This window comes from Cherax quadricarinatus, chromosome 51 (genome assembly GCF_038502225.1).
Source record: "Cherax quadricarinatus isolate ZL_2023a chromosome 51, ASM3850222v1, whole genome shotgun sequence".
Lineage (NCBI taxonomy): Eukaryota > Metazoa > Arthropoda > Malacostraca > Decapoda > Parastacidae > Cherax > Cherax quadricarinatus.
In genome coordinates this window covers 21,571,875-21,596,281 of record NC_091342.1, presented here as the reverse complement: position 1 = coordinate 21,596,281, position 24,407 = coordinate 21,571,875, and the positions used below count along the sequence as shown (strand labels likewise).

The following is a 24,407-nucleotide window of genomic DNA, read 5'->3' as shown; positions in this document are numbered from 1 at the left end:
GTTTATAAATTCAAGTCTCTTCTCAAAGATCACTTACTCGCCCAAAACCAAATAAATACTGAATAACTGAACCTTATAAATTGTATATCTTAAATGTTTCTCACAATTATATCACATAAATGTTAAACCTAAAACCCAATCTAACTTAATTATTTTTTAAATACACTACCTAACAGAATACTCCATTCTACTGAATGTACAACAATGCATACAACCATATGACCTGTCTTTGTAATACTCACTTGTGCTTTATAGTAATCTGTTTACATTAAAGTTTTATCACTGATTTCATCATTGCTTAGTTAATCTTAAGTTAATTTTAAGCCAGCCCGTAATGCTATGCATAGTATAAGTGGCTTTGGCATGCTGCTCTTATCTGTATTTTTTGTACCTCTGTATGTGTGCTCAAATTTTAAATAAATAAATAAATAAAAATCCCTGCTTTACAGTGATTCACTAATATGGACATTTCAAATTATTTTTTTTATATTAACACACCAGCCATTTCCCACCAAGGCAGGGTGGCCCAAAAAAGAAAAACTTTCATCATTCACTCCATCACTGACTTGCCAGAGGCATGCTTACACAACAGTCATAAAACTGCTACATTAACCCTTTGACTGTCGCAGCCGTATATATACGTTTGTGAGGTACCGTGTTTGACGTATATATACTCATAAATTCTAGCGGCTTCAAATCAGGCAGGAGAAAGCTAGTAGGCCCACATGTGAGAGAATGGGTCTGTGTGGTCAGTGTGCACCACATAAAAAAAATCCTGGAGCACGCAGTGCATAATGAGAAAAAAAAAAACTCCGACCGTTTTTTTTAATTAAAATGCCGACTTTGTGGTCTATTTTCGTATAGTATTTGTGGTTGTATTCTCATTTTCATGGTCTCATTTGATAGAATGGAAACTATATTATAGAAATGGAGGTGATTTTGATTAATTTTACTATAAAAAGAACCTGGATATGGAGCACAAAGTACAGGAAATGTTTGATTTTTGCCGATGTTCAAAAGTAAACAAATGATGTCATTGTCCAATAAATGTCCAAATAGCCATTCTAATACGCAGTCATGAATGGGTTGATGTAATTTTTACAATTATTACAGTATTGCAGTAGTCTGCATAACAGTAAATCTTCTATTTTTTGTTTGAATAAAATTTCAAAATAAAAAGCAAGAGTAATATCACAGGGACCTGGAGACATGACTGATGAACAAAGAAAATCTTATTTTAGAGCCAGGAATGTCTGCATTGTTCATTCTGGACCTTATTTTGAAATTGTCGTATTTTTTAATTTTCGTGAAATTGGCCAAATTGCAAATTTCTGACCATGTTATTGGGTAGTTGAAATCGGTAAATGGGCAGTTTCTTGTGCTCAATCGATAGAAAAAATAGAGTTCTGAAGAAATAGTTATGAGTTTGGTTGACTGGAATAACGGAATTAGCCGAAAATAGGGCTCAAAGTGGGCGAAATTGCCGATTTTTAAATATCGCCGAAGTCGCTAACTTCGCGAGAGCGTAATTCCGTCAGTTTTCCATCAAATTTCGTTTTTTTGGTGTCTTTACAATCGGGAAAAGATTCTCTATCATTTCATAAGAAAAAATAATTTTTTTTTTTTTCGAATATTTTGCGACACCAGGAGCAACTTCAGGATTGGGCCCTTCGACAGTCAAAGGGTTAACACCCCTCCTTCAGAGTGCCAGCAATGTACTTCCCATCTCCAGAAATCAAGTCCAGCCTGCCAGTTTCCCTGAATCCCTTCATAAATGTTACCTTGCTTACACTCCAACAGCATGTCAAGTCCTAAAAACCATTTGTCTCCATTTGCTCCTATCTAACACACTCACGCACACTTGCTGGAAGTCCAAGCCCCTCGCACACAAAACCTCCTTTACCCCCTCCCTTTAACCTTTCCTAGGCTGACCCCTACCCAGTCTTCCTTCCACTACAAATTTTTACATGCTCAAAGTCATTCTACTTCATTCCATCCTCTCTACATGTCCAAACCATCTCAGTAACCCCTCCTCAGCCTTCTAGAAAATAGTTTTGGTAATCCTGCACCTCCTCCTAATCTCCAAACTACTGATTCTCTGCATTACATTCACACCATACATTGCCCTCAGACATGACATCTCCACTGCCTCCAGCCTTCTCCTTGTTGCAACATTCACCACCCATGCCTCACACCCATACAAGAGTGTTGGTATAACTATACTCTCATACATACCCTTCTTTGCTTTCATGGATAGTTCTTTGTCTCCACAGATGCCACAGTGCACCACTCACCTTTTTCCCCCCTGTCAATTTTATGATTTACCTCATCTTTCATAGACCCATCTGCTGACATGCCCACTCCCAAATATCTGAATACATTCACCTCCTCCATATTCTCTCCCTCCAATCTGATATCCAATCTTCTGTTACCTAATTTTTTTGTTATCCTCATCACCTTACTCTTTCCTATATTCACTTTTAATTTCCTTTTTTACATACTCTACCAAACTCATCAACCAACCTCTGCAACTTTTCTTCAGAATCTCCCAAAAGTAGTGTCATCAGCAAAGAGCAACTGTGACAACTCCCACTCTGTTAGATTCTTTATCTATTAACCCCACACTTCTTGCCAACACCTGACCATTCGCTTCTCTTACAACTCCATCTAGAAATATATTAAACAACCATGCTGACATCACACATCCCTGTCCAAGACCTAGTTTTACTGGGAAATAATCTCCCTCTTGCTTACATACTCTAACCTGAGGCTCACTATCCTTGTAAAGACTCTTCACTGCTTTCAATAACCTAACTCCCATTCCATACATTTGCAACATCTGCCACACTGCCTCCCTATCCACCCTATCATATGCCTTTTCTAAATCCATAAATGCCAAAAAAAAAAAAAACTAACATTATCTAAATACTGTTCACCTATATGTTTCACTGCAAACACTTGGTCTACACACCTCTACCCTTCTTAAAGCCTCCTTGTTCATCTGCTATCCTGCTCTCTGTCTTACTCTTAATTCTTTCAATAATAACTCTACCATACACTTTACAAGGTATACTCAACACTTTTTTTTATTTTTTTCAACAAACCGGCCGTATCCCACCAAGGCAGGGTGGCCCAAACGAAAAAACGAAAGTTTCTCTTTTTAAATTTAGTAATTTATACAGGAGAAGGGGCTACTAGGCCCTTGCTCCTGGCATTTTAGTTGCCTCTTACAACATGCTTGGCTTACGGAGGAAGAATCCTGTTCCACTTCCCCATGGAGATAAGAGGAAATAAACAAGAACAAGAACTAGAAAGAAAATAGAAGAAAACCCAGAGGGGTGTGTATATAAATATGCTTGTACATGTATGTGTAGCATGACCTAAGTGTAAGTAGAAGTAGCAAGACGTACCTGAAATCTTGCATGTTTAAGAGATTCCATTTTACACTCAATTGGCAGGACGGTAGTACTTCTCTGGGCGGCTGCTGTCTACCAACCTACTACCTACAACTCGACAGACTTATTCCCCTATAATTTTTATGCTCTCTTTTGTCCCCTTTGCCTTTATACAAAGGAACTATGCATGCTCTCTGCCAATCCCTAGGTACCTTACCCTCTTCCATACAGTTATTAAATAAAAGCACTAACCGCTCCAAAACTATATCCCCACCTGCTTTTAACATTTCTATCTTTATCCCATCAATCCCAGCTGCTTTACCCTCTTTCATTCTACCCAGTTCCTAATGCACTTCCCTCACACTCACAACTGGTTCTTCCTCACTCCTATAAGATGTTATTTCTCCTTGCCTTATACACGAAATCACAGCTTCCCTGTCTTCAACAACATTTAACAGTTCCTCAAAATATTCCATCTTCCCGGTACCTCTAACTCTCCATTTAATAACTCCTCTCCTATTTTTAACCCTTTGACTGTTTCAGGCCCCTTTCTGAAACTGTCATTCTATGTCGCTCAATTTTTGAAAAAAAAAAAAATTATTTTTTCTTATGAAATGATAGAGAATCTTTTCCCGATGGTAATGACACCAAAAGTTCGAAATTTGGTCGAAAACTCATGGAATTATGCTCCCGCGAAGTTAGCGGTCTCGCCGACATATGCGTATCGGCGATTTCGCCGACTTTGAGCCCTATTTTCAGCCCATTCCATTGTTCCAGTTGACCAAACTCATAGCTATTTCTTTAGAACTCCATTTTATCTATCAGCTGAGTACAAGAAACCTCCCATTTACTAATTTGGACTACCCAATATGGTGGTCAGAAATTGGCAATTTGGCCAATTTCACGCAAACTAAAAAAGATGCCAATTTCAAAATAGGGTCCAGAATAAACAAGGTAGACATTCGTAGCATTAAAATAACATATGCTCTGTTCATTAATCACATCTCTAGGCCCCTCTTGTATTATTATTGCTTTCTATTTTGATTTTTTATTCATACAAAAAAATACAAAATTTACTGTTATACAGACTACTGCATTATTGTAAAAATAGTATAAATAATATCAGTGCACTAGTGAAAGAATATTAGACTCCCCAGTTGACGTGTATTGGACGTGTGGTGTGATTTATTTACTCCTGAACATTGGTAAAAATCGAACATTTCCGCTACTTTGAGCTCAGTTTCAAGGTCGTTTTCATCGTCAAAGTAATGAAAATCATCTCTATTTCTGTAATATGTTTTCCATTTTATCACCTAAGACCATGAAAACGTGAATACAACGATAAATACTATACGAAAATACACCTCAAAGTCAGCGTTTTATTCCCAAAAAACGATCAGTTTTTTTTTTCTCATTATGCAATGTGTGCTGCAGGATTTTTTTTATGTGGTGCACACTGACCACACAGACCCATTCTCTCACATGTGGGCCTACCAGCTTTCTCCCGCTTGATTTGAAGCCGCTAGAATTATTGAGTATATATACGTCAGAAACATTGGCTCGTAAGACGTATTTATACGTCGAAAACAGTCAAAGGGTTAAATATTAAATCCATTCGTTCCCTAGGCTTTCTCAACTTTTTAATCTCGCTCTAAAACTTTTTCTTAATTTCAACAAAATTTTGTTCATAACATCTCACCCACTCTCTCATTTGCTCTCTTTTTACATTGCTTCACCACTCTCTTAACCTCTCTTTTTCTCTCCATATACTGCTCCCTCCTTGCATCACTTCTACTTTGTACAAACCTCTCATATTCTACTACTCTCTGAACATCATCATTCCACCAACTGCTCTTCTTCCCTCCCACACCCACTTTCCTGTAACCACAAACATCTGCTGAACACTCTAACACTACATTCTTAAACTTACCCCATACACCTTCTACCCCATTGCCTATACTCACACTAGCTCATCTGTCCTCCAACAGTTGTTTATATCTTACCCTAACTGCCTCCTCTAGTTTATAAACCTTCACCTCTCTCTTACTTGCTTCCATTTTCCTTGTATCCCATTTACCTCTCACTCTCACTCTAGCTACAACTAAAAAGTGATGATATATCTGTGGCCCCTTTATAAACATGTACATCCTGAGGTCTACCCAACAGTCTTTTATCTACCAATACATAGTTCAACAAACTACTGTCATTGCACCCTATATCATATCATGTATACTTATTTATCCTCTTTTTCTTAAAATATGTGTTACCTATAACCAAACCCCTCTCTATACAAAGTTCAGTCAAATGCTCCCCATTATCATTTACACCTGGTACCCCAAACTTACCTACCACACCCTCTCTAAACATTTTTACTACTTTAGTATTTAGGTTCCCTACCACAATTTATCTCTCGGTTGGCTCAAAAGTTCCTACACACTCCCTTAACATCTCCCAAAATCTCTCTCTCTCCTCTACACTTCTCTCTTCTCCAGGTGCATACACACTTATTATGACACTTTTTGCATTTGACTCTTATTTTAATCCACATAATCCTTGAATTTATACATTTATATTCTCTCTTCTCTCTCCATAACTGATCCTTCAATATTATTGCTACCCCTTTCTTAACTCTAAACTCTCTCAGATACTCCTGACTTAATCCCACTTATTTCTCCCCACTGAAACTCCCCTACCCCCTTCAGCTTTGTTTCACTTAGGGCTAGGACATCCAACCTCTTTTCATTCATAACATTAGCAATCATTTCTTTCTTATCATCCGCACTACATACATTCAAACATCCCAGTTTTGTAAAGTTTTTCTTCTTCTTGTTTTTAGTAGTTCATACAGGAGAAGGGGTTATTAGCCCATTTCAAATTATAACCAAAAATTTGTTTATATGACTCCCTGATTTGCTATTATGACATCTGCATGCCACTCTGTTTATGTCCTCTGTGAGCTCCTTGTCTCTTGATTATGTCAGGAAACCTCCCAAAATTTCAAGTGTTTTAAAGTTATTGTGTATTTTATATATACAGTGGAACCTCTACTTGCAAGTGCATCCACGTGCGAGTTTTTCCAAATACGAGCAGTCGATGGGTCAATTTTTTGCTTCCATACGCGAGCAAAATTTCCATAAGCGAGCATACCTCAAGGCATGTGCCTTGACGCTGGTGAGGGGCTCTTGCTCTTGATCTAGAGAATTGTATCTCATTTGTTTTTGGACTTAGTGAAACTTGGGCAATGTATGATGGAAAGACGCTTCTTAACGTAATAATAATGATAATAATAATCATATTTATAATAATACTAGGTAGTAGGTTGGTAGACAGCAACCACCCAGGATGGTACTACCGTCCTGCCAAGTGAGTGTGGAACAATAGCCTGTAACTGTTTTACAAGATCGTAGGATTGCTGGTGTCCATTTTTTTTGTCTCATGAACATGCAAGGTTTCAGGTACGTCTTGCTACTTCTACTTACACTTAGGTCACACTACACATACATGTACAAGCATATATATAGATATATGCCCCTCTGGGTTTTCTTCTATTTTCTTTCTAGTTCTTGTTCTTGTTTATTTCCTCTTATCTTCATGGGAAAGTGGAACAGAATTCTTCTTCCGTAAGCCATGCGTGTCATGGAAGGTGACTGAAATGCCGGGAGCGGGGGACTAGTAACCCCTTCTCCTGTATATATTACTAAATGTAAAAGTAGAAAGTTTCGTTTTAACTTTTGGGCCACCCCGCCTCAGTGGGATATGGCTGGTTTGTTGAAAGAAAGAAGGATGAATAATAATACGTATATAATAATAATGTACTACATAATAATAATTATAATAACAGACGACTTCAAAAGGCTGTCACTTGATGGCAGAGTTTACCACAACAAAGAGGAAGCGGTTGCGGCTGCCTCCACCTGTTACATAATGACATATTTTATTCATTCTAGAGTATATATCAGATTTCTATGTTATTTATATTGTTTATTATTTCATATTAGATGAACTGTGATAGATAAATAAGCTGTAGAGTTGATGATAGCGAAATATTCAAGGAGTACATATTTTGTCCTGTCTCCAGACAAACTCTTGTCGGCTGCCGCTGCTGCCACATATTCTTTCTTTCTTCTTTCAACACACCGGCTGTATCCCACCGAGGTGGGGTGGCCCAAAAGGAAAAATAGAAGTTTCTCCTTTTACATTTAGCAATATATACAGGAGAAGAGGTTACTAGATCCTTGCTCCCGGCATTTTAGTCGCCTCTTACAACACGCATGGCTTATGGAGGAAGAATTCTGTTCCAGTTCCCCATGGAGGTAAGAGGAAATAAACAAGAACAAGAACTAGTAAGAAAAATGGAAGAAAACCCAGAGGGGTGTGTATATACATATATGTTTGTACATGTATGTGTAGTGTGACCTAAGTGTAAGTAGAAGTAGCAAGACATACCTGAAACCTTGCATGTTTATGAGACAGAAAAATGGACACCAGCAATCGTACCATCATGTAAAACAATTACAGGTTTCCGTTTTACACTCACTTGGCAGGACGGTAGTACCTCCCTGGGCGGTTGCTGTCTACCAACCTGCTACCTAGGTGCCACATATATAATGACATATTTTATTCATTCTAGAGTATATATCAGGTTTCTATGTTATTTATACTGTTATGTCATACTAGATGAACTGATGAACTGTGATAGATAAATAAGCCGTAGAGTTGATATTAGCGAAATTATTGAATTACAGAATTCCACTGGAACGGATTAATTGCATTTCAATTAATTTAAGTGAGGAAAATTGACTCTGCAAACGAGCAAATCCAGTTGTGAGCAAGGTCATGGAACGGATTAAACTCGCAAGTAGAGGTTCCACTGTATTCTGATAATTGTACTTATGTGTACCTTTTTTTTTTTTTTTTTTTCTCAACAAGTCGGCCGTCTCCCACAGAGGCAGGGTGACCCAAAAAAGAAAGAAAATCCCCAAAAAGAAAATACTTTCATCATCATTCAACACTTTCACCACACTCACACATTATCACTGTTTTTGCAGAGGTGCTCAGAATACAACAGTTTAGAAGCATACACATAAAGATACACAACATATCCCTCCAAACTGCCAATATCCCAAACCCCTCCTTTAAAGTGCAGGCATTGTACTTACCATTTCCAGGACTCAAGTCCGACTATATGAAAATAACCGGTTTCCCTGAATCCCTTCACTAAATATTACCCTGCTCACACTCCAACAGATCGTGAGGTCCCAAGTACCATTCGTCTCCATTCACTCCTATCTAACATGCTCACGCACGCTTGCTGGAAGTCCAAGCCCCTTGCCCACAAAACCTCCTTTACCCCCTCTCTCCAACCCTTTCGAGGACGACCCCTACCCCGCCTTCCTTCCCCTATAGATTTATATGCTTTCCATGTCATTCTACTTTGATCCATTCTCTCTAAATGACCAAACCACCTCAACAACCCCTCTTCTGCCCTCTGACTAATACTTTTATTAACTCCACACCTTTTCCTAATTTCCACACTTCGAATTTTCTGCATAATATTTACACCACACATTGCCCTTAAACAGGACATGTCCACTGCCTCCGTCTCCTCGCTGCTGCATTTACCACCCAAGCTTCACACCCATATAAAAGCGTTGGTACTACTATACTTTCATACATTCCCTTCTTTGCCTCCATAGATAACGTTTTTTGACTCCACATATACCTCAACGCACCACTCACCTTTTTTCCCTCATCAATTCTATGATTAACCTCATCCTTCATAAATCCATCCGCCGACACGTCAACTCCCAAGTATCTGAAAACATTCACTTCTTCCATACTCCTCCTCCCCAATTTGATATCCAATTTTTCTTTATCTAAATCATTTGATACCCTCATCACCTTAGTCTTTTCTATGTTCACTTTCAACTTTCTACCTTTACACACATTCCCAAACTCATCCACTAACCTTTGCAATTTTTCTTTAGAATCTCCCATAAGCACAGTATCATCAGCAAAAAGTAACTGTGTCAATTCCCATTTTGAATCTGATTCCCCAAAATTTAATCCCACCCCTCTCCCGAACACCCTAGCATTTACTTCCTTTACAACCCCATCTATAAATATATTAAACAACCATGGTGACATTACACATCCCTGTCTAAGACGTACTTTTACCGGGAAGTAGTCTCCCTCTCTTCTACACACCCTAACCTGAGCCTCACTATCCTCATAAAAACTCTTTACAGCATTTAATAACTTGCCACCTATTCCATATACTTGCAACATCTGCCACATTGCTCCTCTATCCACTCTATCATATGTCTTTTCTAAATCCATAAATGCAATAAAAACTTCCCTACCTTTATCTAAATACTGTTCACATATATGCTTCACATATATGCTGGTAGACAGCAACCACCCAGGGAAGTACTACCGTCCTGCCAGATGACTGTGAAACAAAAACCTGTAACTGTTTTGCATGATGGTAGGATTGCTGGTTTTCTTTTTCTGTCTCATAAACACGCTAGATAACAGGGATATCTTGCTACTCCTACTTACACTTTGGTCACACTTAGACACGCACATGCATATATATATATACATCTAGGTTTTTCTCCTTATTCTAAATAGCTCTTGTTCTTGTTTATTTCTTCTATTGTCCATGGGGAAGTGGAAAAGAATCTTTCCTCCGTAAGCCATGCGTGTCGTATGAGGCGACTAAAATGCCGGGAGCAATGGGCTAGTAACCCCTTCTCCTGTATACATTTACTAAAAAAGAGAAGAAGAAAAACTTTATAAAACTGGGTTGTTTAAATGTGTGTGGATGTAGTGCGGATGACAAGAAACAGATGATTGCTGATGTTATGAATGAAAAGAAGTTGGATGTCCTGGCTCTAAGCGAAACAAAGCTGAAGGGGGTAGGAGAGTTTCAGTGGGGGGAAATAAATGGGATTAAATCTGGAGTATCTGAGAGAGTTAGAGCAAAGGAAGGGGTAGCAGTAATGTTAAATGATCAGTTATGGAAGGAGAAAAGAGAATATGAATGTGTAAATTCGAGAATTATGTGGATTAAAGTAAAGGTTGGATGCGAGAAGTGGGTCATAATAAGCGTGTATGCACCTGGAGAAGAGAGGAATGCAGAGGAGAGAGAGAGATTTTGGGAGATGTTAAGTGAATGTATAGGAGCCTTTGAACCAAGTGAGAGAGTAATTGTGGTAGGGGACCTGAATGCTAAAGTAGGAGAAACTTTTAGAGAGGGTGTGGTAGGTAAGTTTGGGGTGCCAGGTGTAAATGATAATGGGAGCCCTTTGATTGAACTTTGTATAGAAAGGGGTTTAGTTATAGGTAATACATATTTTAAGAAAAAGAGGATAAATAAGTATACACGATATGATGTAGGGCGAAATGACAGTAGTTTGTTGGATTATGTATTAGTAGATAAAAGACTGTTGAGTAGACTTCAGGATGTACATGTTTATCGAGGGGCCACAGATATATCAGATCACTTTCTAGTTGTAGCTACACTGAGAGTAAAAGGTAGATGGGATACAAGGAGAATAAAAGCATCAGGGAAGAGAGAGGTGAAGGTTTATAAACTAAAAGAGGAGGCAGTTAGGGTAAGATATAAACAGCTATTGGAGGATAGATGGGCTAATGAGAGCATAGGCAATGGGGTCGAAGAGGAATGGGGTAGGTTTAAAAATGTAGTGTTAGAGTGTTCAGCAGAAGTTTGTGGTTACAGGAAAGTGGGTGCAGGAGGGAAGAGGAGCGATTGGTGGAATGATGATGTAAAGAGAGTAGTAAGGGAGAAAAAGTTAGCATATGAGAAGTTTTTACAAAGTAGAAGTGATGCAAGGAGGGAAGAGTATATGGAGAAAAAGAGAGAGGTTAAGAGAGTGGTGAAGCAATGTAAAAAGAGAGCACATGAGAGAGTGGGTGAGCTGTTATCAACAAATTTTGTTGAAAATAAGAAAAAGTTTTGGAGTGAGATTAACAAGTTAAGGAAGCCTAGAGAACAAATGGATTTGTCAGTTAAAAATAGGAGAGGAGAGTTATTAAATGGAGAGTTAGAGGTATTGGGAAGATGGAGGGAATATTTTGAGGAATTGTTAAATGTTGATGAAGATAGGGAAGCTGTGATTTCGTGTATAGGGCAAGGAGGAATAACATCTTGTAGGAGTGAGGAAGAGCCAGTTGTGAGTGTGGGGGAAGTTCGTGAGGCAGTAGGTAAAATGAAAGGGGGTAAGGCAGCCGGGATTGATGGGATAAAGATAGAAATGTTAAAAGCAGGTGGGGATATAGTTTTGGAGTGGTTGGTGCAATTATTTAATAAATGTATGGAAGAGGGTAAGGTACCTAGGGATTGGCAGAGAGCATGCATAGTTCCTTTGTATAAAGGCAAAGGGGATAAAAGAGAGTGCAAAAATTATAGGGGGATAAGTCTGTTGAGTGTACCTGGTAAAGTGTATGGTAGAGTTATAATTGAAAGAATTAAGAGTAAGACGGAGAATAGGATAGCAGATGAACAAGGAGGCTTTAGGAAAGGTAGGGGGTGTGTGGACCAGGTGTTTACAGTGAAACATATAAGTGAACAGTATTTAGATAAGGCTAAAGAGGTCTTTGTGGCATTTATGGATTTGGAAAAGGCGTATGACAGGGTGGATAGGGGGGCAATGTGGCAGATGTTGCAAGTGTATGGTGTAGGAGGTAGGTTACTGAAAGCAGTGAAGAGTTTTTACGAGGATAGTGAGGCTCAAGTTAGAGTATGTAGAAAAGAGGGAAATTTTTTCCCAGTAAAAGTAGGCCTTAGACAAGGATGTGTGATGTCACCGTGGTTGTTTAATATATTTATAGATGGGGTTGTAAGAGAAGTAAATGCGAGGGTCTTGGCAAGAGGCGTGGAGTTAAAAGATAAAGAATCACACACAGGGTGGGAGTTGTCACAGCTGCTCTTTGCTGATGACACTGTGCTCTTGGGAGATTCTGAAGAGAAGCTGCAGAGATTGGTGGATGAATTTGGTAGGGTGTGCAAAAGAAGAAAATTAAAGGTGAATACAGGAAAGAGTAAGGTTATGAGGATAACAAAAAGATTAGGTGATGAAAGATTGAATATCAGATTGGAGGGAGAGAGTATGGAGGAGGTGAACGTATTCAGATATTTGGGAGTGGACGTGTCAGCGGATGGGTCTATGAAAGATGAGGTGAATCATAGAATTGATGAGGGAAAAAGAGTGAGTGGTGCACTTAGGAGTCTGTGGAGACAGAGAACTTTGTCCTTGGAGGCAAAGAGGGGAATGTATGAGAGTATAGTTTTACCAACGCTCTTATATGGGTGTGAAGCATGGGTGATGAATGTTGCAGCGAGGAGAAGGCTGGAGGCAGTGGAGATGTCATGTCTGAGGGCAATGTGTGGTGTGAATATAATGCAGAGAATTCGTAGTTTGGAAGTTAGGAGGAGGTGCGGGATTACCAAAACTGTTGTCCAGAGGGCTGAGGAAGGGTTGTTGAGGTGGTTCGGACATGTAGAGAGAATGGAGCGAAACAGAATAACTTCAAGAGTGTATCAGTCTGTAGTGGAAGGAAGGCGGGGTAGGGGTCGGCCTAGGAAGGGTTGGAGGGAGGGGGTAAAGGAGGTTTTGTGTGCGAGGGGCTTGGACTTCCAGCAGGCATGCGTGAGCGTGTTTGATAGGAGTGAATGGAGACAAATGGTTTTTAATACTTGACGTGCTGTTGGAGTGTGAGCAAAGTAACATTTATGAAGGGATTCAGGGAAACCGGCAGGCCGGACTTGAGTCCTGGAGATGGGAAGTACAGTGCCTGCACTCTGAAGGAGGGGTGTTAATGTTGCAGTTTAAAAACTGTAGTGTAAAGCACCCTTCTGGCAAGACAGTGATGGAGTGAATGATGGTGAAAGTTTTTCTTTTTCGGGCCACCCTGCCTTGGTGGGAATCGGCCAGTGTGATAATAAATAATAAATATATGCTTCAATGTAAACACTTGATCTACACATCCCCTACCCACTCTGAAACCTCCTTGCTCATCTGCAATCCTACATTCTGTCTTACCTCTAATTCTTTCAATTATAACCCTACCATACACTTTTCCTGGTATACTCGGTAAACTTATTCCTCTATAATTTTTACAGTCTCTTTTGTCCCCTTTCCCTTTATATAAAGGGACTATACATGCTCTCCACCAATCCCTAGGTACCTTCCCCTCTTTCATACATTTATTAAACAAAAGTACCAACCACTCCAACACTATATCCCCCCCTGCTTTTAACATTTCTGTCATGATCCCATCAGTTCCAGCTGCTTTACCCCCTTTCATTCTACGTAATGCCTCACGTACCTCCCCCACACTTACATTCTGCTCTTCTTCACTCCTAAAAGATGGTATACCTCCCTGACCAGTGCATGAAATTACTGCCTCTCTTTCTTCCTTAACATTTAAAAGTTCCTCAAAATATTCTCGCCATCTACCTAATACCTCCCTCTCCCCATCTACTAACTCCCCTACTCTGTTTTTAACTGACAAATCCATACTTTCCCTAGGCTTTCTTAACTTGTTTAACTCACTCCAAAAATTTTTCTTATTTTCATTAAAATTTCTTGACAGTGCCTCTCCCACTCTATCATCTGCTCTCCTCTTGCACTCTCTCACCACTCTCTTTACCTTTCTTATGTGTACCTATACCTAAATAAACTTACACACTGTGCTGGCATGCGGTTATGCATTAATATCACTAAAAGTGTCTTGCCAGTGTTGAAGACGCAGTAATAATAAAAATAATCACTGGGGCATTTTAAATGTTGTATATTACATTACTATAAGCATTTTCATTAATCCATCTTTGATGGATTTCATATGCCATCCCTCATAGCATCATTCGCTCTAAAAATGGTGTGTTGCACGAGAATGGGAGTGTTGCTGTTATTTATTCTACTGCACCAATGTGAAGAAAACTTGTAGACAATGTAAGGTGTTTGTATTGTGGGGAAAAAGTTTCACAAACGCATGCATAATGCAAAATGAATGTACATGAACTGCAAGTGGACAGGTATCAATACTCATTCATCTGACCATCCATCACCAATCAGTTTGTTTACATTCTCCGGATCTCTCTCTTTCATCATTTACGATGGTATCTAAGGGTAATTGTTATAAAAAGAGGAGTCATAAGCCTCTTACTTCAAATGCCAAGTTAGAAATTATTAAACTTGGTGAACAAATTATGTCAATGGCAATAATAATAATAATAATAATAATAATAATAATAATAATAATAATAATAGTAAAGTGCTTTAAATGTTGTATTTTTTTTTTTTTTTAATATGCTGGCTGTCTCCCACCAAGGCAGGGCGACCCAAAAAAATATACACTTTCACTATCATTCACACATAATCACTGTCTTTGCAGAAGTGTGCAGACATAACAGTTCAAATGTCAATCCAAAGAGCAAATATCCCAAACCCCTCAAATCAAATACAAATACAAAATGGGAGTTGACATAGTTACTATTGGCTGATGATACTGTGCTCTTGGGAGATTCTGAACAGAAGTTGCAATGGTTAGTGGACAAGCTTGAGAAGGTGTGTAAAGGAAGAAAGTTGAAAATGAACAAAGATAACAATGGAGTGATAAGGGTATCAAACGAGTTAGGTAAAGAAAAACTGGATATCACATTGAAGGGAGGGAGTATGGAAGAAGTAAATGTGTTTAGATATTTGGGAGTAGACCTGTCAGTGGATGGGTTTATGAAGGACAAGGTAAACCATAGAAATGATGAAGGAAAAAAGGCAGGTAGTGCACTGAGGAATCTGTGGAGACAAAGAACATTATCCACAGAGGCAAAGAAGGGAATGTATGAGAGTACAGTGGTACCAACACTCTTATATGGGTACGAAACATGGGTTGTAAATGCTGCAGTTAGGAGGAACCTGGAGGCAGTGGATATGTCATGTTTCAGGGCAATGTGTGGTGTATATATTATGCAGAAATTAGGAGGAGGTGTGGAGTTGCTAAAAATATTATGCAGAAATTAGGAGGAGGTGTGGAGTTGCTAAAAGTATCACTCAGAGAGCTGAGGAGGGGGTTGTTGAGGTGGTTTGGTCATTTAGAGAGGATGGAGCAAAATAAAATGACTTGGAGGGTGTATAAATCTCTAGTGGAGGGGAGGAGGGATAGAGGTTGTTCTAGGAAAGGATGGAGGGAGGGGGTAAAAGAGATTTTGTGTGGAAGGTGCTTGGACATATAGCGGGCATGTGTGAGCGTGTTAGATACGAGTGAATGGAAACAAATAGTTTCTGGGACTTTATGAGCTGTTGGAGTGTGAACAGAGTAATATTTTGTGAAAGGGTTCAGAGAAATTGGTTAGCTGGACTTGAGTCCTGGAGGTGGGAAGTACAATGCCTGCATTTTAAAGGAGGGGTTTGGGATGTTGATGTTTGAACTGTTGTATCTGAGTGCCTCTGCAAAAACAGTGATTATGTATGAATAATGGTGAAAGTGTTTCCTTCTTTTTTTTTTTTTTTTTTTTTTTTGGGTCACCCTGCTTCAGTGGGAGATGGCTGACATGCTGAAAAAAAAGAGTATACATAACGAACAACTGAAACTAACCTTCAAAAGAAATTGTGTGCAACTTGTGTAAAATTAAGCTTTTGTTTTTAAGAAATAATTTAAGGAACTACTCTAGTAATTCTGTCTTCTTCTTTAGTAATTACATATAGTAAATTATATGAATATTTCTTTAAATTTCTGGTGGTATCACTTACCAGTAAAGAAGAAAGTTGTTGAGACAATGATGTAGAAATGGTTAAAAGTTTAGTCATTGGTGCTTGATACAAGGGTAAACTGGTAGCCTTGTTAGCACTATCATTGTTAGCTCTTGCAGCCACAATATCTCCTTCACTAATGTTTAGGGCCTCATTAAGCGTCTCCTGCAAACATTTGGCTTGAAACATAGCAGCTAAGACCAACTCTCTGGGCTCTTTGTTGCCTACTGCTGGTTCTCCTGCCATGTCAACGACATTCTCAAAGTGCTCGTGCGGAATGTTTAGGATGTCAGCAATAATATGTTGCTTTTCCTCCAATGCCTGGCGAATTTTTAAGTCTTTTCGCCGTAGATGCTCTGCAATATAAATGCAAAGACCATCAGTGACCTATTATACAGTATACAAGCACAAAATACCTACCATGTTGTAGAGTTGCTTATTAATCTTTATATCAAATGCTGAAGAAATTGACGATATGTATTGTTAATATTTTTTTTTGTTTTTAAGAAATGCAAATTCTCCAAGAAATCACATGTATCAATGTAAGCTTCATAAACTAATATTATCAATTAAGAATGTATTTAAACATATCGAATGCTTAAGAAAATATACTAATATTACTGATTAAAATTCCATTTTTTTATTTGCTCTTGATTTGGCTGAAGGTCTACACTGTCCTTTCTAAATGCCTTAGTCATAAATTAACAAATGAACTAAGTTGTATTATTTCCAGTTACTGTACTATGGTTAGAATGCATATCTAAACTAATTGTCTTTCATGTTCTCATTCAATTAACGTCAGTATACAGTATTATTTATTTCGTGATGCTTTGAAACAGAAAATACTAACACTGATTCAAACATATTTTTTTTTTCAAATTACCAAAAATTCTGCTTTCCATACACCTGTATTATGTTTATAATAAAAATAAAAACTATACATTAATGAACTTGGTCTAATGGAAAGCATTCACAAGTCTTCTATGTTTTATCATAGACTTGTCACGCTAAGAATTAACAATGCTCCTCTTAATACCCTCATCCCACTATGTTTTTTTGGTGAACAATTGCTGACATATTGATAGATTAATTTTTTTTTTTAACACATTGGCTGTTTCCCACCAAGGTAGGGTGGCCCAAAAAAGAAAAAACTTTTATCATTCACTCCATCACTGTCTTGCCAGAGGCATGCTTACACTACAGTTATAAAACTGCAACACTAACACCCCTCCTTCAGAGTGCTGGCACTGTACTTCCCATCTCCAGGAATCAAGTCCACTTAATAACTAATCAAGACAGATTAGTTGTATATATTAGTTGAAAAGTCTATATGAAAAAGGACAGAACCCAAATTAGATTGAAACTATAGAAATACAACTACAGATAATTCAAACTTTTTTCATCCACACCAACTTTCCGTAGTTGCATCTTCTTGAATATTTTTTTATTTTATAGATATTTCCTTCATCCATTTTTTTTATATCAGACTTATGCATATACAGTATATCCATTTTGTTCACTGGGCAATATTAAAAGGCTTTTAAAATCCAATAAATTCCAAAGCCCTTCCACATGTACATTCTAGGAGTTTTTAGATATAGTTTTGTCATATCCTCTTTATTGTATATAAAGTACGTCTTCCTACACTTTTAAATAAAAACAATAAAAATTTTCTTAACACCTTAGTCACTATTCTTTTGTGCAAGATTCATTTTTATTTTTACTTTATTACTAAATTCCTTCAGTACTTCTGTATTCTATTCTTGTTTATGGAAAATGAAACAAATAATTAGTGAACAAAATTAATATTTATCTAATAGGTAATGTAGCCTTGATAATATGAAAAGCAATTGGAAAAGACCAAACATAAGAAATTAAAAATAATTAAAGTACATCTAGTGTACTGTAAGAATATGTTCAGCTCAAATGGCAATCAATTATGTAATGATACAACGTGAATACTGCCTAGGTGAAACCTACTAGAAGAAAATGTGTTAAGATATCTTATAACTTTTCTGCTATAACAATTCAGCTTCTCAAATGAAGAAGTTGGGGAAAGGGGCACATTTAATGTGCTAGATGGTAATTCTATTTTGTTTTATCCTTTGGTAAACTTTGTTATAAACACAAAAACAAACACATACACATACAACACAAACACTCACACCCACTCACTCTCTCACCCACCCACTCACACACTCACTCACCCACACTCTCTCTCACACACACAAAGACACACAAACACTAAGACACACACACACACACACGTCTAATTGACGTGCCTAGGACAAAATGGTAACTAACACACACACACACACACACACACACACACACACACACACACACACACACACACACACACACACACACACTCTTATATACAACAGGCCAAGTGTCTAATTGACATGTGCCTAGGACAAAATGGTAACTAACTAACAGGTATGATAAAGCTCATGGTTCAGGGAGAGTGACCTAGTAGCGACCAGTGAAGAGGCGGGGCCAGGAGCTTGGACTCGACCCCTGCAACCTCAACTAGGTGAGTACAACTAGGTGAGTACACACACACACACACTAAGACACAGACACACACATACAGAGAGGTATGATAAAGCTCATGGTTCAGGGAGAGTGACCTAGTAGCGACCAGTGAAGAGGCGGGGCCAGGAGCTTGGACCCGACCCCTGTAACCTCAACTAGGTGAGTACACACACACACACTAAGACACAGACACACACACACACACACACACACACACACACACACACACACACACACACACACACACACACACACACACACACACACACACACACACACACACAGAAATATCAATGTTGAGAATGAAACATCACAACAGAAAAAAATAAATAGGCAACAACATTATAATACTTAAATTGATCTGTACACACATAATAATAAACTGGTCCCAGTAATGATTGTTAGTTAAGAAATATGCTGCTGATCCATGCCAAGATGCCAAAAAATAAAGAAAGAAAGGTTACCTCAGTTTCATGCATGTTAGCTTAGGAACAAGAAAAGACACACATTACCACATATTATCAGCCATAAATAGACCTTTTTTTTGTTTGCAAAAGAAAAAAAATGTGCCCCGAGTTATATCCCATAAATCAAAGTTGAAAGAAACAATTAAGTTTTTATAATAAAAACTGGAGTAGAAAATACAGCAATATACAAAAAATTTATTATGTTTCATAGTATACCAAACTTATGATAAACCATTTTTTCACATTTTATTTCATTGTTAATAGAGAGGAGGAGAGGAAAGGATGAGATGTGCATTTACATGTTCAGAACAAAAATGAGCTTTGAGGGTGGAGCTAGCTAGTGTAAGGTCCTTTTGTGAATGAGCTTACATTATGTTACTATCTTTTTTCTTATATACACACATACACATAACAACACATTGTGTGTGTGTTTATATATATATCTTCTTTCTTTCAACACACCGGCCGTATCCCACCGAGGTGGGGTGGCCCAAAAGGAAAAACGAAAGTTTCTCCTTTCAAATTTAGTAATATATACAGGAGAAGGGGTTACTAGCCCCTTGCTCCCGGCATTTCAGCCACCTCTTACGACACGCATGGCTTACAGAGGAAGAATTCTGTTCCACTTCCCCATGGAGATAAGAGGAAATAAACAAGAACAAGAACTAGAAAGAAAATAGCAGAAAACCCAGAGGGGTGTGTATATATATGCTTGAACATGTATGTGTAGTGTGACCTAAGTGCAAGTAGAAGTAGCAAGACATACCTGAAATCTTGCATGTTTATGAGACAGACAAAAGACACCAGCAATCCTACCATCACGTAAAACAATTACAGGTTTTCGTTGTACACTCGCTTGGCAGGACGGTAGTACCTCCCTGGGCGGTTGCTGTTTACCAACCTACTACCTAGGAGATGGATGGATGGATGGATGGATTATATATATATATATATATATATACAGTGGACCCCGGTTAACGATATTTTTTCACTCCATAAGTATGTTCAGGTGCCAGTACTGACCGAATTTATTCCCATAAGGAATATTGTGAAGTAGATTAGTCCATTTCAGACCCCCAAACATACAGGTACAAACGCACTTACATAAATACACTTACATAATTGGTAGCATTCGGAGGTAATCGTTATGCGGGGGTCCACTGTGTGTGTGTGTGTGTGTGTGTGTGTGTGTGTGTGTGTGTGTGTGTGTGTGTGTGTGTGTGTGTGTGTGTGTGTGTGTGTGTGTGTGTGTATGTATGTATGTATGTATGTATATATGTATATATATATATATATATATATATATATATATATATATATATATATATATATATATATATATATATATATATATATATATATATATATATATATATATATATATGTGTGTGTGTGTGTAAAACAACCACTCTGAAAGAATAGAGAAATTCCAAATTTACAGAAAACCTACAAATAACTGTTCCTATGTCCACTATTATTCCTCGCATCAAGATAGAGTCAAACTGTCTGTTTTCTCATCAATGTTTTCGAGAGCTTTACGAATTTGTAGTCCTGAGTTCATAGATGAGGAAATATCCAAAATTTATGAAATAGGTAATGATTTAAAATACCCAAGAAATGTAATTGATAAATCTTTTAAAGCTGCTAGAAATACTTTTTACAATTCAAAAAGGGACAACCAGCCTTATTCAACTAAAAATATGTTGGTTCTCCCTTACCATGAAAACTTGGTTGATATGCCTTCTCTTCTTAAGACTTTTAATATTAAAGTTCTATTCAAAAATCTTGATACAGTAAAAAAAACTTTTGATAAAGAATTCCCCCCAAAATGCTGATGGATGTGTCTATAAGATTCCTTGTAAAATTTGCGATAAAGTTTATTACAGTCAAACTGGTAAAAATCTCGAACCAAGATTAAAACAACATAAATATAGCATTAGAACTGGACAAGATTCCAATGCTCTATTTATTCATGTAAGAGATTTTAACCATCCAATTGATTTTCAAAAAGATGAGAAAGTAGTATCAAGCAAGTCCATGGTCGACAGGAATATAATTGAATCTTGTTTCATAAAAAGCAGTTTTGACAATAATATGAATATTTCCTTTGGTTTATATAAATTAGATCCATTTATAATTAATAGAATTTGGGAAGAATTTAATAATACACTGGACAAATAATAATTTTTAAATTTTCTTGGGTAGAATAGTTTGTGGGTGAGTTGTGCAAAGGACCTATCCAAGTTGGGTCGGCGCACGTCAGGTGTTTAATCGTTGTGGGATCTGATAGTGAGGTGCTGGCCAGACCCCTTATATAGCTTCCTTGGATGCTTTACTTTCATAGTTCCTTGATAATGTGAGTAGTCACGAAAGCGCTTGGAATTTCTCTATTCTTTCAGAGTGGTTGTTTTGCATATTCTGAAATCACCTGTTTACTGTGATCTTATTGCATGCATGCATGCATATATATATATATATCTATAAATATATATATATGTATATATATATATATATATATATATATATATACATATATATATATACAGTGGACCCCCGCATAGCGAACGCCTTGCATAGCGAACAATCCGCATAGCGAACGCTTTGTTCGCTAAAATTTTGCCCCGCATAGTGGACAAAAACCCGCTCAGCGACCTTCGTCCGAGACGCGTCCAATGTGCGCCCTCAGCCAGCCTCACATGTGCCGCCCGTCCCATTGTTTACCAGCCAGCCTCCGCGGTAACATTCAAGCATACACTCGGAATATTTCGTATTATTACAGTGTTTTCGGTGCTGTTTGTGGAAAATAAGTGACCATGGGCCCCAAGAAAGCTTCTAGTGCCAACCCTACACCTCAAAGGGTAAGAATACCCATTGAAATGAAGAAAGAGATCATTGATAAGTATGAAAGTGGAGTACGTATCACCGACCTGGTCAGGTTGTATAAGAAACCAAAATCAACCATCGCTTCTATTGTGGGCAAGAAAACGGCAATCAAGGAAGCTGTTGTTGCCAAAGGTTTAACTGTGTTTTCGAAACAAAGATCGCAAGTGATGGAAGATGTTGAGAGACTCTTATTGGTGTGGATAAATGAAAAACAGCTAGCAGGAGATAGCGTCTCTCAAGCGATCATATGTGAAAAGGCTAGGAAGTTGCATGACGATTTAATTAAAAAAATGCCTGCAACTAGTGATGATGTGAGTGAATTTAAGGCCAGCAAAGGTTGGTTTGAGAGATTTAAGAAGCGTAGTGGCATCCATAGTGTGATACGGCATGGTGAGGCTGCCAGTTCGGACCACAAAGCGGCTGAAAAATATGTGCATGAATTCAAGGAGTACATAGAAACTGAAGGACTGGAACCTGAACAAGTGTTTAATTGTGATGAAACAGGCCTGTTCTGGAAGAAAATGCCAAGCAGGACCTACATTACTCAGGAGGAAAAGGCACTCCCAGGACATAAGCCGATGAAAGACAGGCTTACTTTGTTGATGTGTGCCAATGCTAGTGGTGATTGCAAAGTTAAGCCTTTATTAGTGTATCACTCTGAAACTCCCAGAGCGTTCAGGCAAAAGAATGTCCTCAAGGATAATTTGTGTGTGCTGTGGACGGCAAACAGTAAGGCATGGGTCACTAGGGAATTTTTCTATAACTGGTTACACCATGCATTTGCCCCCAATGTGAAAGATTACCTAACTGAAAAGAAATTAGACCTTAAGTGCCTCCTGGTGTTAGACAATGCCCCTGGTCATCCTACAGACGTGGCAGAGCGACTTTATGGGGACATGAGCTTCATTAAGGTGAAGTTTTTGCCTCCTAATACCACTCCTCTCCTGCAGCCCATGGACCAGCAGGTCATTTCCAACTTCAAGAAACTGTACACAAAAGTTCTGTTTCAAAAGTGCTTTGAAGTGACCACAGACACTCGATTGACTCTAAAAGAGTTTTGGAAGGATCACTTTAATATCCTCAATTGTGTAAACCTTATAGGTAAGGCTTGGGAGGGAGTGACTAAGAGAACCTTGAACTCTGCTTGGAAGAAACTGTGGCCAGAATGTGTAGACAAAAGGGATTTTGAAGGGTTTGAGGCTAACCCTGAGAGGAGTAGTATACCAGTTGAGGAATCAATTGTGGAATTGGGGAAGTCCTTGGGGTTGGAGGTTAGTGGGGAGGATGTGGAAGAGTTGGTGGAGGAGGACAATGAAGAACTAACCACTGATGAGCTGATAGATCAACTTCAAGAGCAAGAGGCCAGACCTGGGGAAACTGGTTCAAAGGAGGGGAGAGAGAAATTGAAGGAATTGCCTACTTCAAAGATTAAGGAAATGTGTGCAAAATGGCTTGAAGTGCAAACCTTTTTTGATGAAAATCACCCACACACAGCTATTGCAAGCCGTGCTGGTGACTGTTACAATGACACTGTTGTGAACCACTTTAGACAAATCATAAAGGAACGAGAGGTACAGGCCACTATGGACAGATATGTTGTGCGAAAGAAGTCCAGTGACTCTGAAGCTGGTCCTAGTGGCATTAAAAGAAGAAGGGAAGTAACCCCAGAAAAGGACTTGCTACCTCAAGTCCTAATGGAAGGGGATTCCCCTTCTAAACACTAACACTCTCTCTCCCCTCCTCCCATCCCATCAATCATCACCAGATCTTCAATAAAAGTAAGTGTCATGTAATTGTGCATGCCTTTTTCAGTTTGTGTGTACTAAAATTAACATTTTTTTTGTGGTAAAAAAATTTTTTTTTCATACTTTTGGGTGTCTTGCACGGATTAATTTTATTTCCATTATTTCTTATGGGGAAAATTAATTCGCATAGCGAACATTTCGCATAACGACCAGCCCTCTTGCACGGATTAAGTTTGCTATGCGGGGGTCCACTGTATATATATAATATATATATATATATATATATATATATATATATATATATATATATATATATATATATATACACACACAAAAATATGATACAAAGTAAAACAACATAGGTAACTCAGAGGTATATCTCGAATACTTCGTCCAGCTCCCCTGCGGTGGGCCGCGTGCCCAGAATGCTGCAGGCATTTCCTCTCTGGATCGCAACACTGAGTCTCTGAAAGAGGAAGCTGGTCGCCCTGTGGTCCTTGGTTTCTATGATGAGCTTTTCACCCAGCTCTTTGAGGAACTTTAGAGCACACTTGCCCCATGCTCCAAGGGTCTCCGACCCTATTGGAATGAAGTTATAGCAAG

At 38.3% G+C, this 24,407-nt stretch overlaps 1 protein-coding gene across 4 annotated transcripts in view; it reads right to left on the bottom strand.

Moving 5' to 3' along the window:
- Positions 1–24,407, bottom strand: part of LOC128694634 (rho guanine nucleotide exchange factor 11) — a 542,499-nt gene that overhangs the window by 27,597 nt on the left and 490,495 nt on the right. For all 4 annotated transcript variants that reach the window (XM_070095945.1, XM_070095944.1, XM_070095946.1 and 1 more), the window contains one exon: positions 16,172–16,527. In XM_070095945.1, the coding sequence (XP_069952046.1) occupies positions 16,172–16,527 (356 nt within the window). The remainder of the gene's footprint in view (positions 1–16,171; positions 16,528–24,407) is intronic.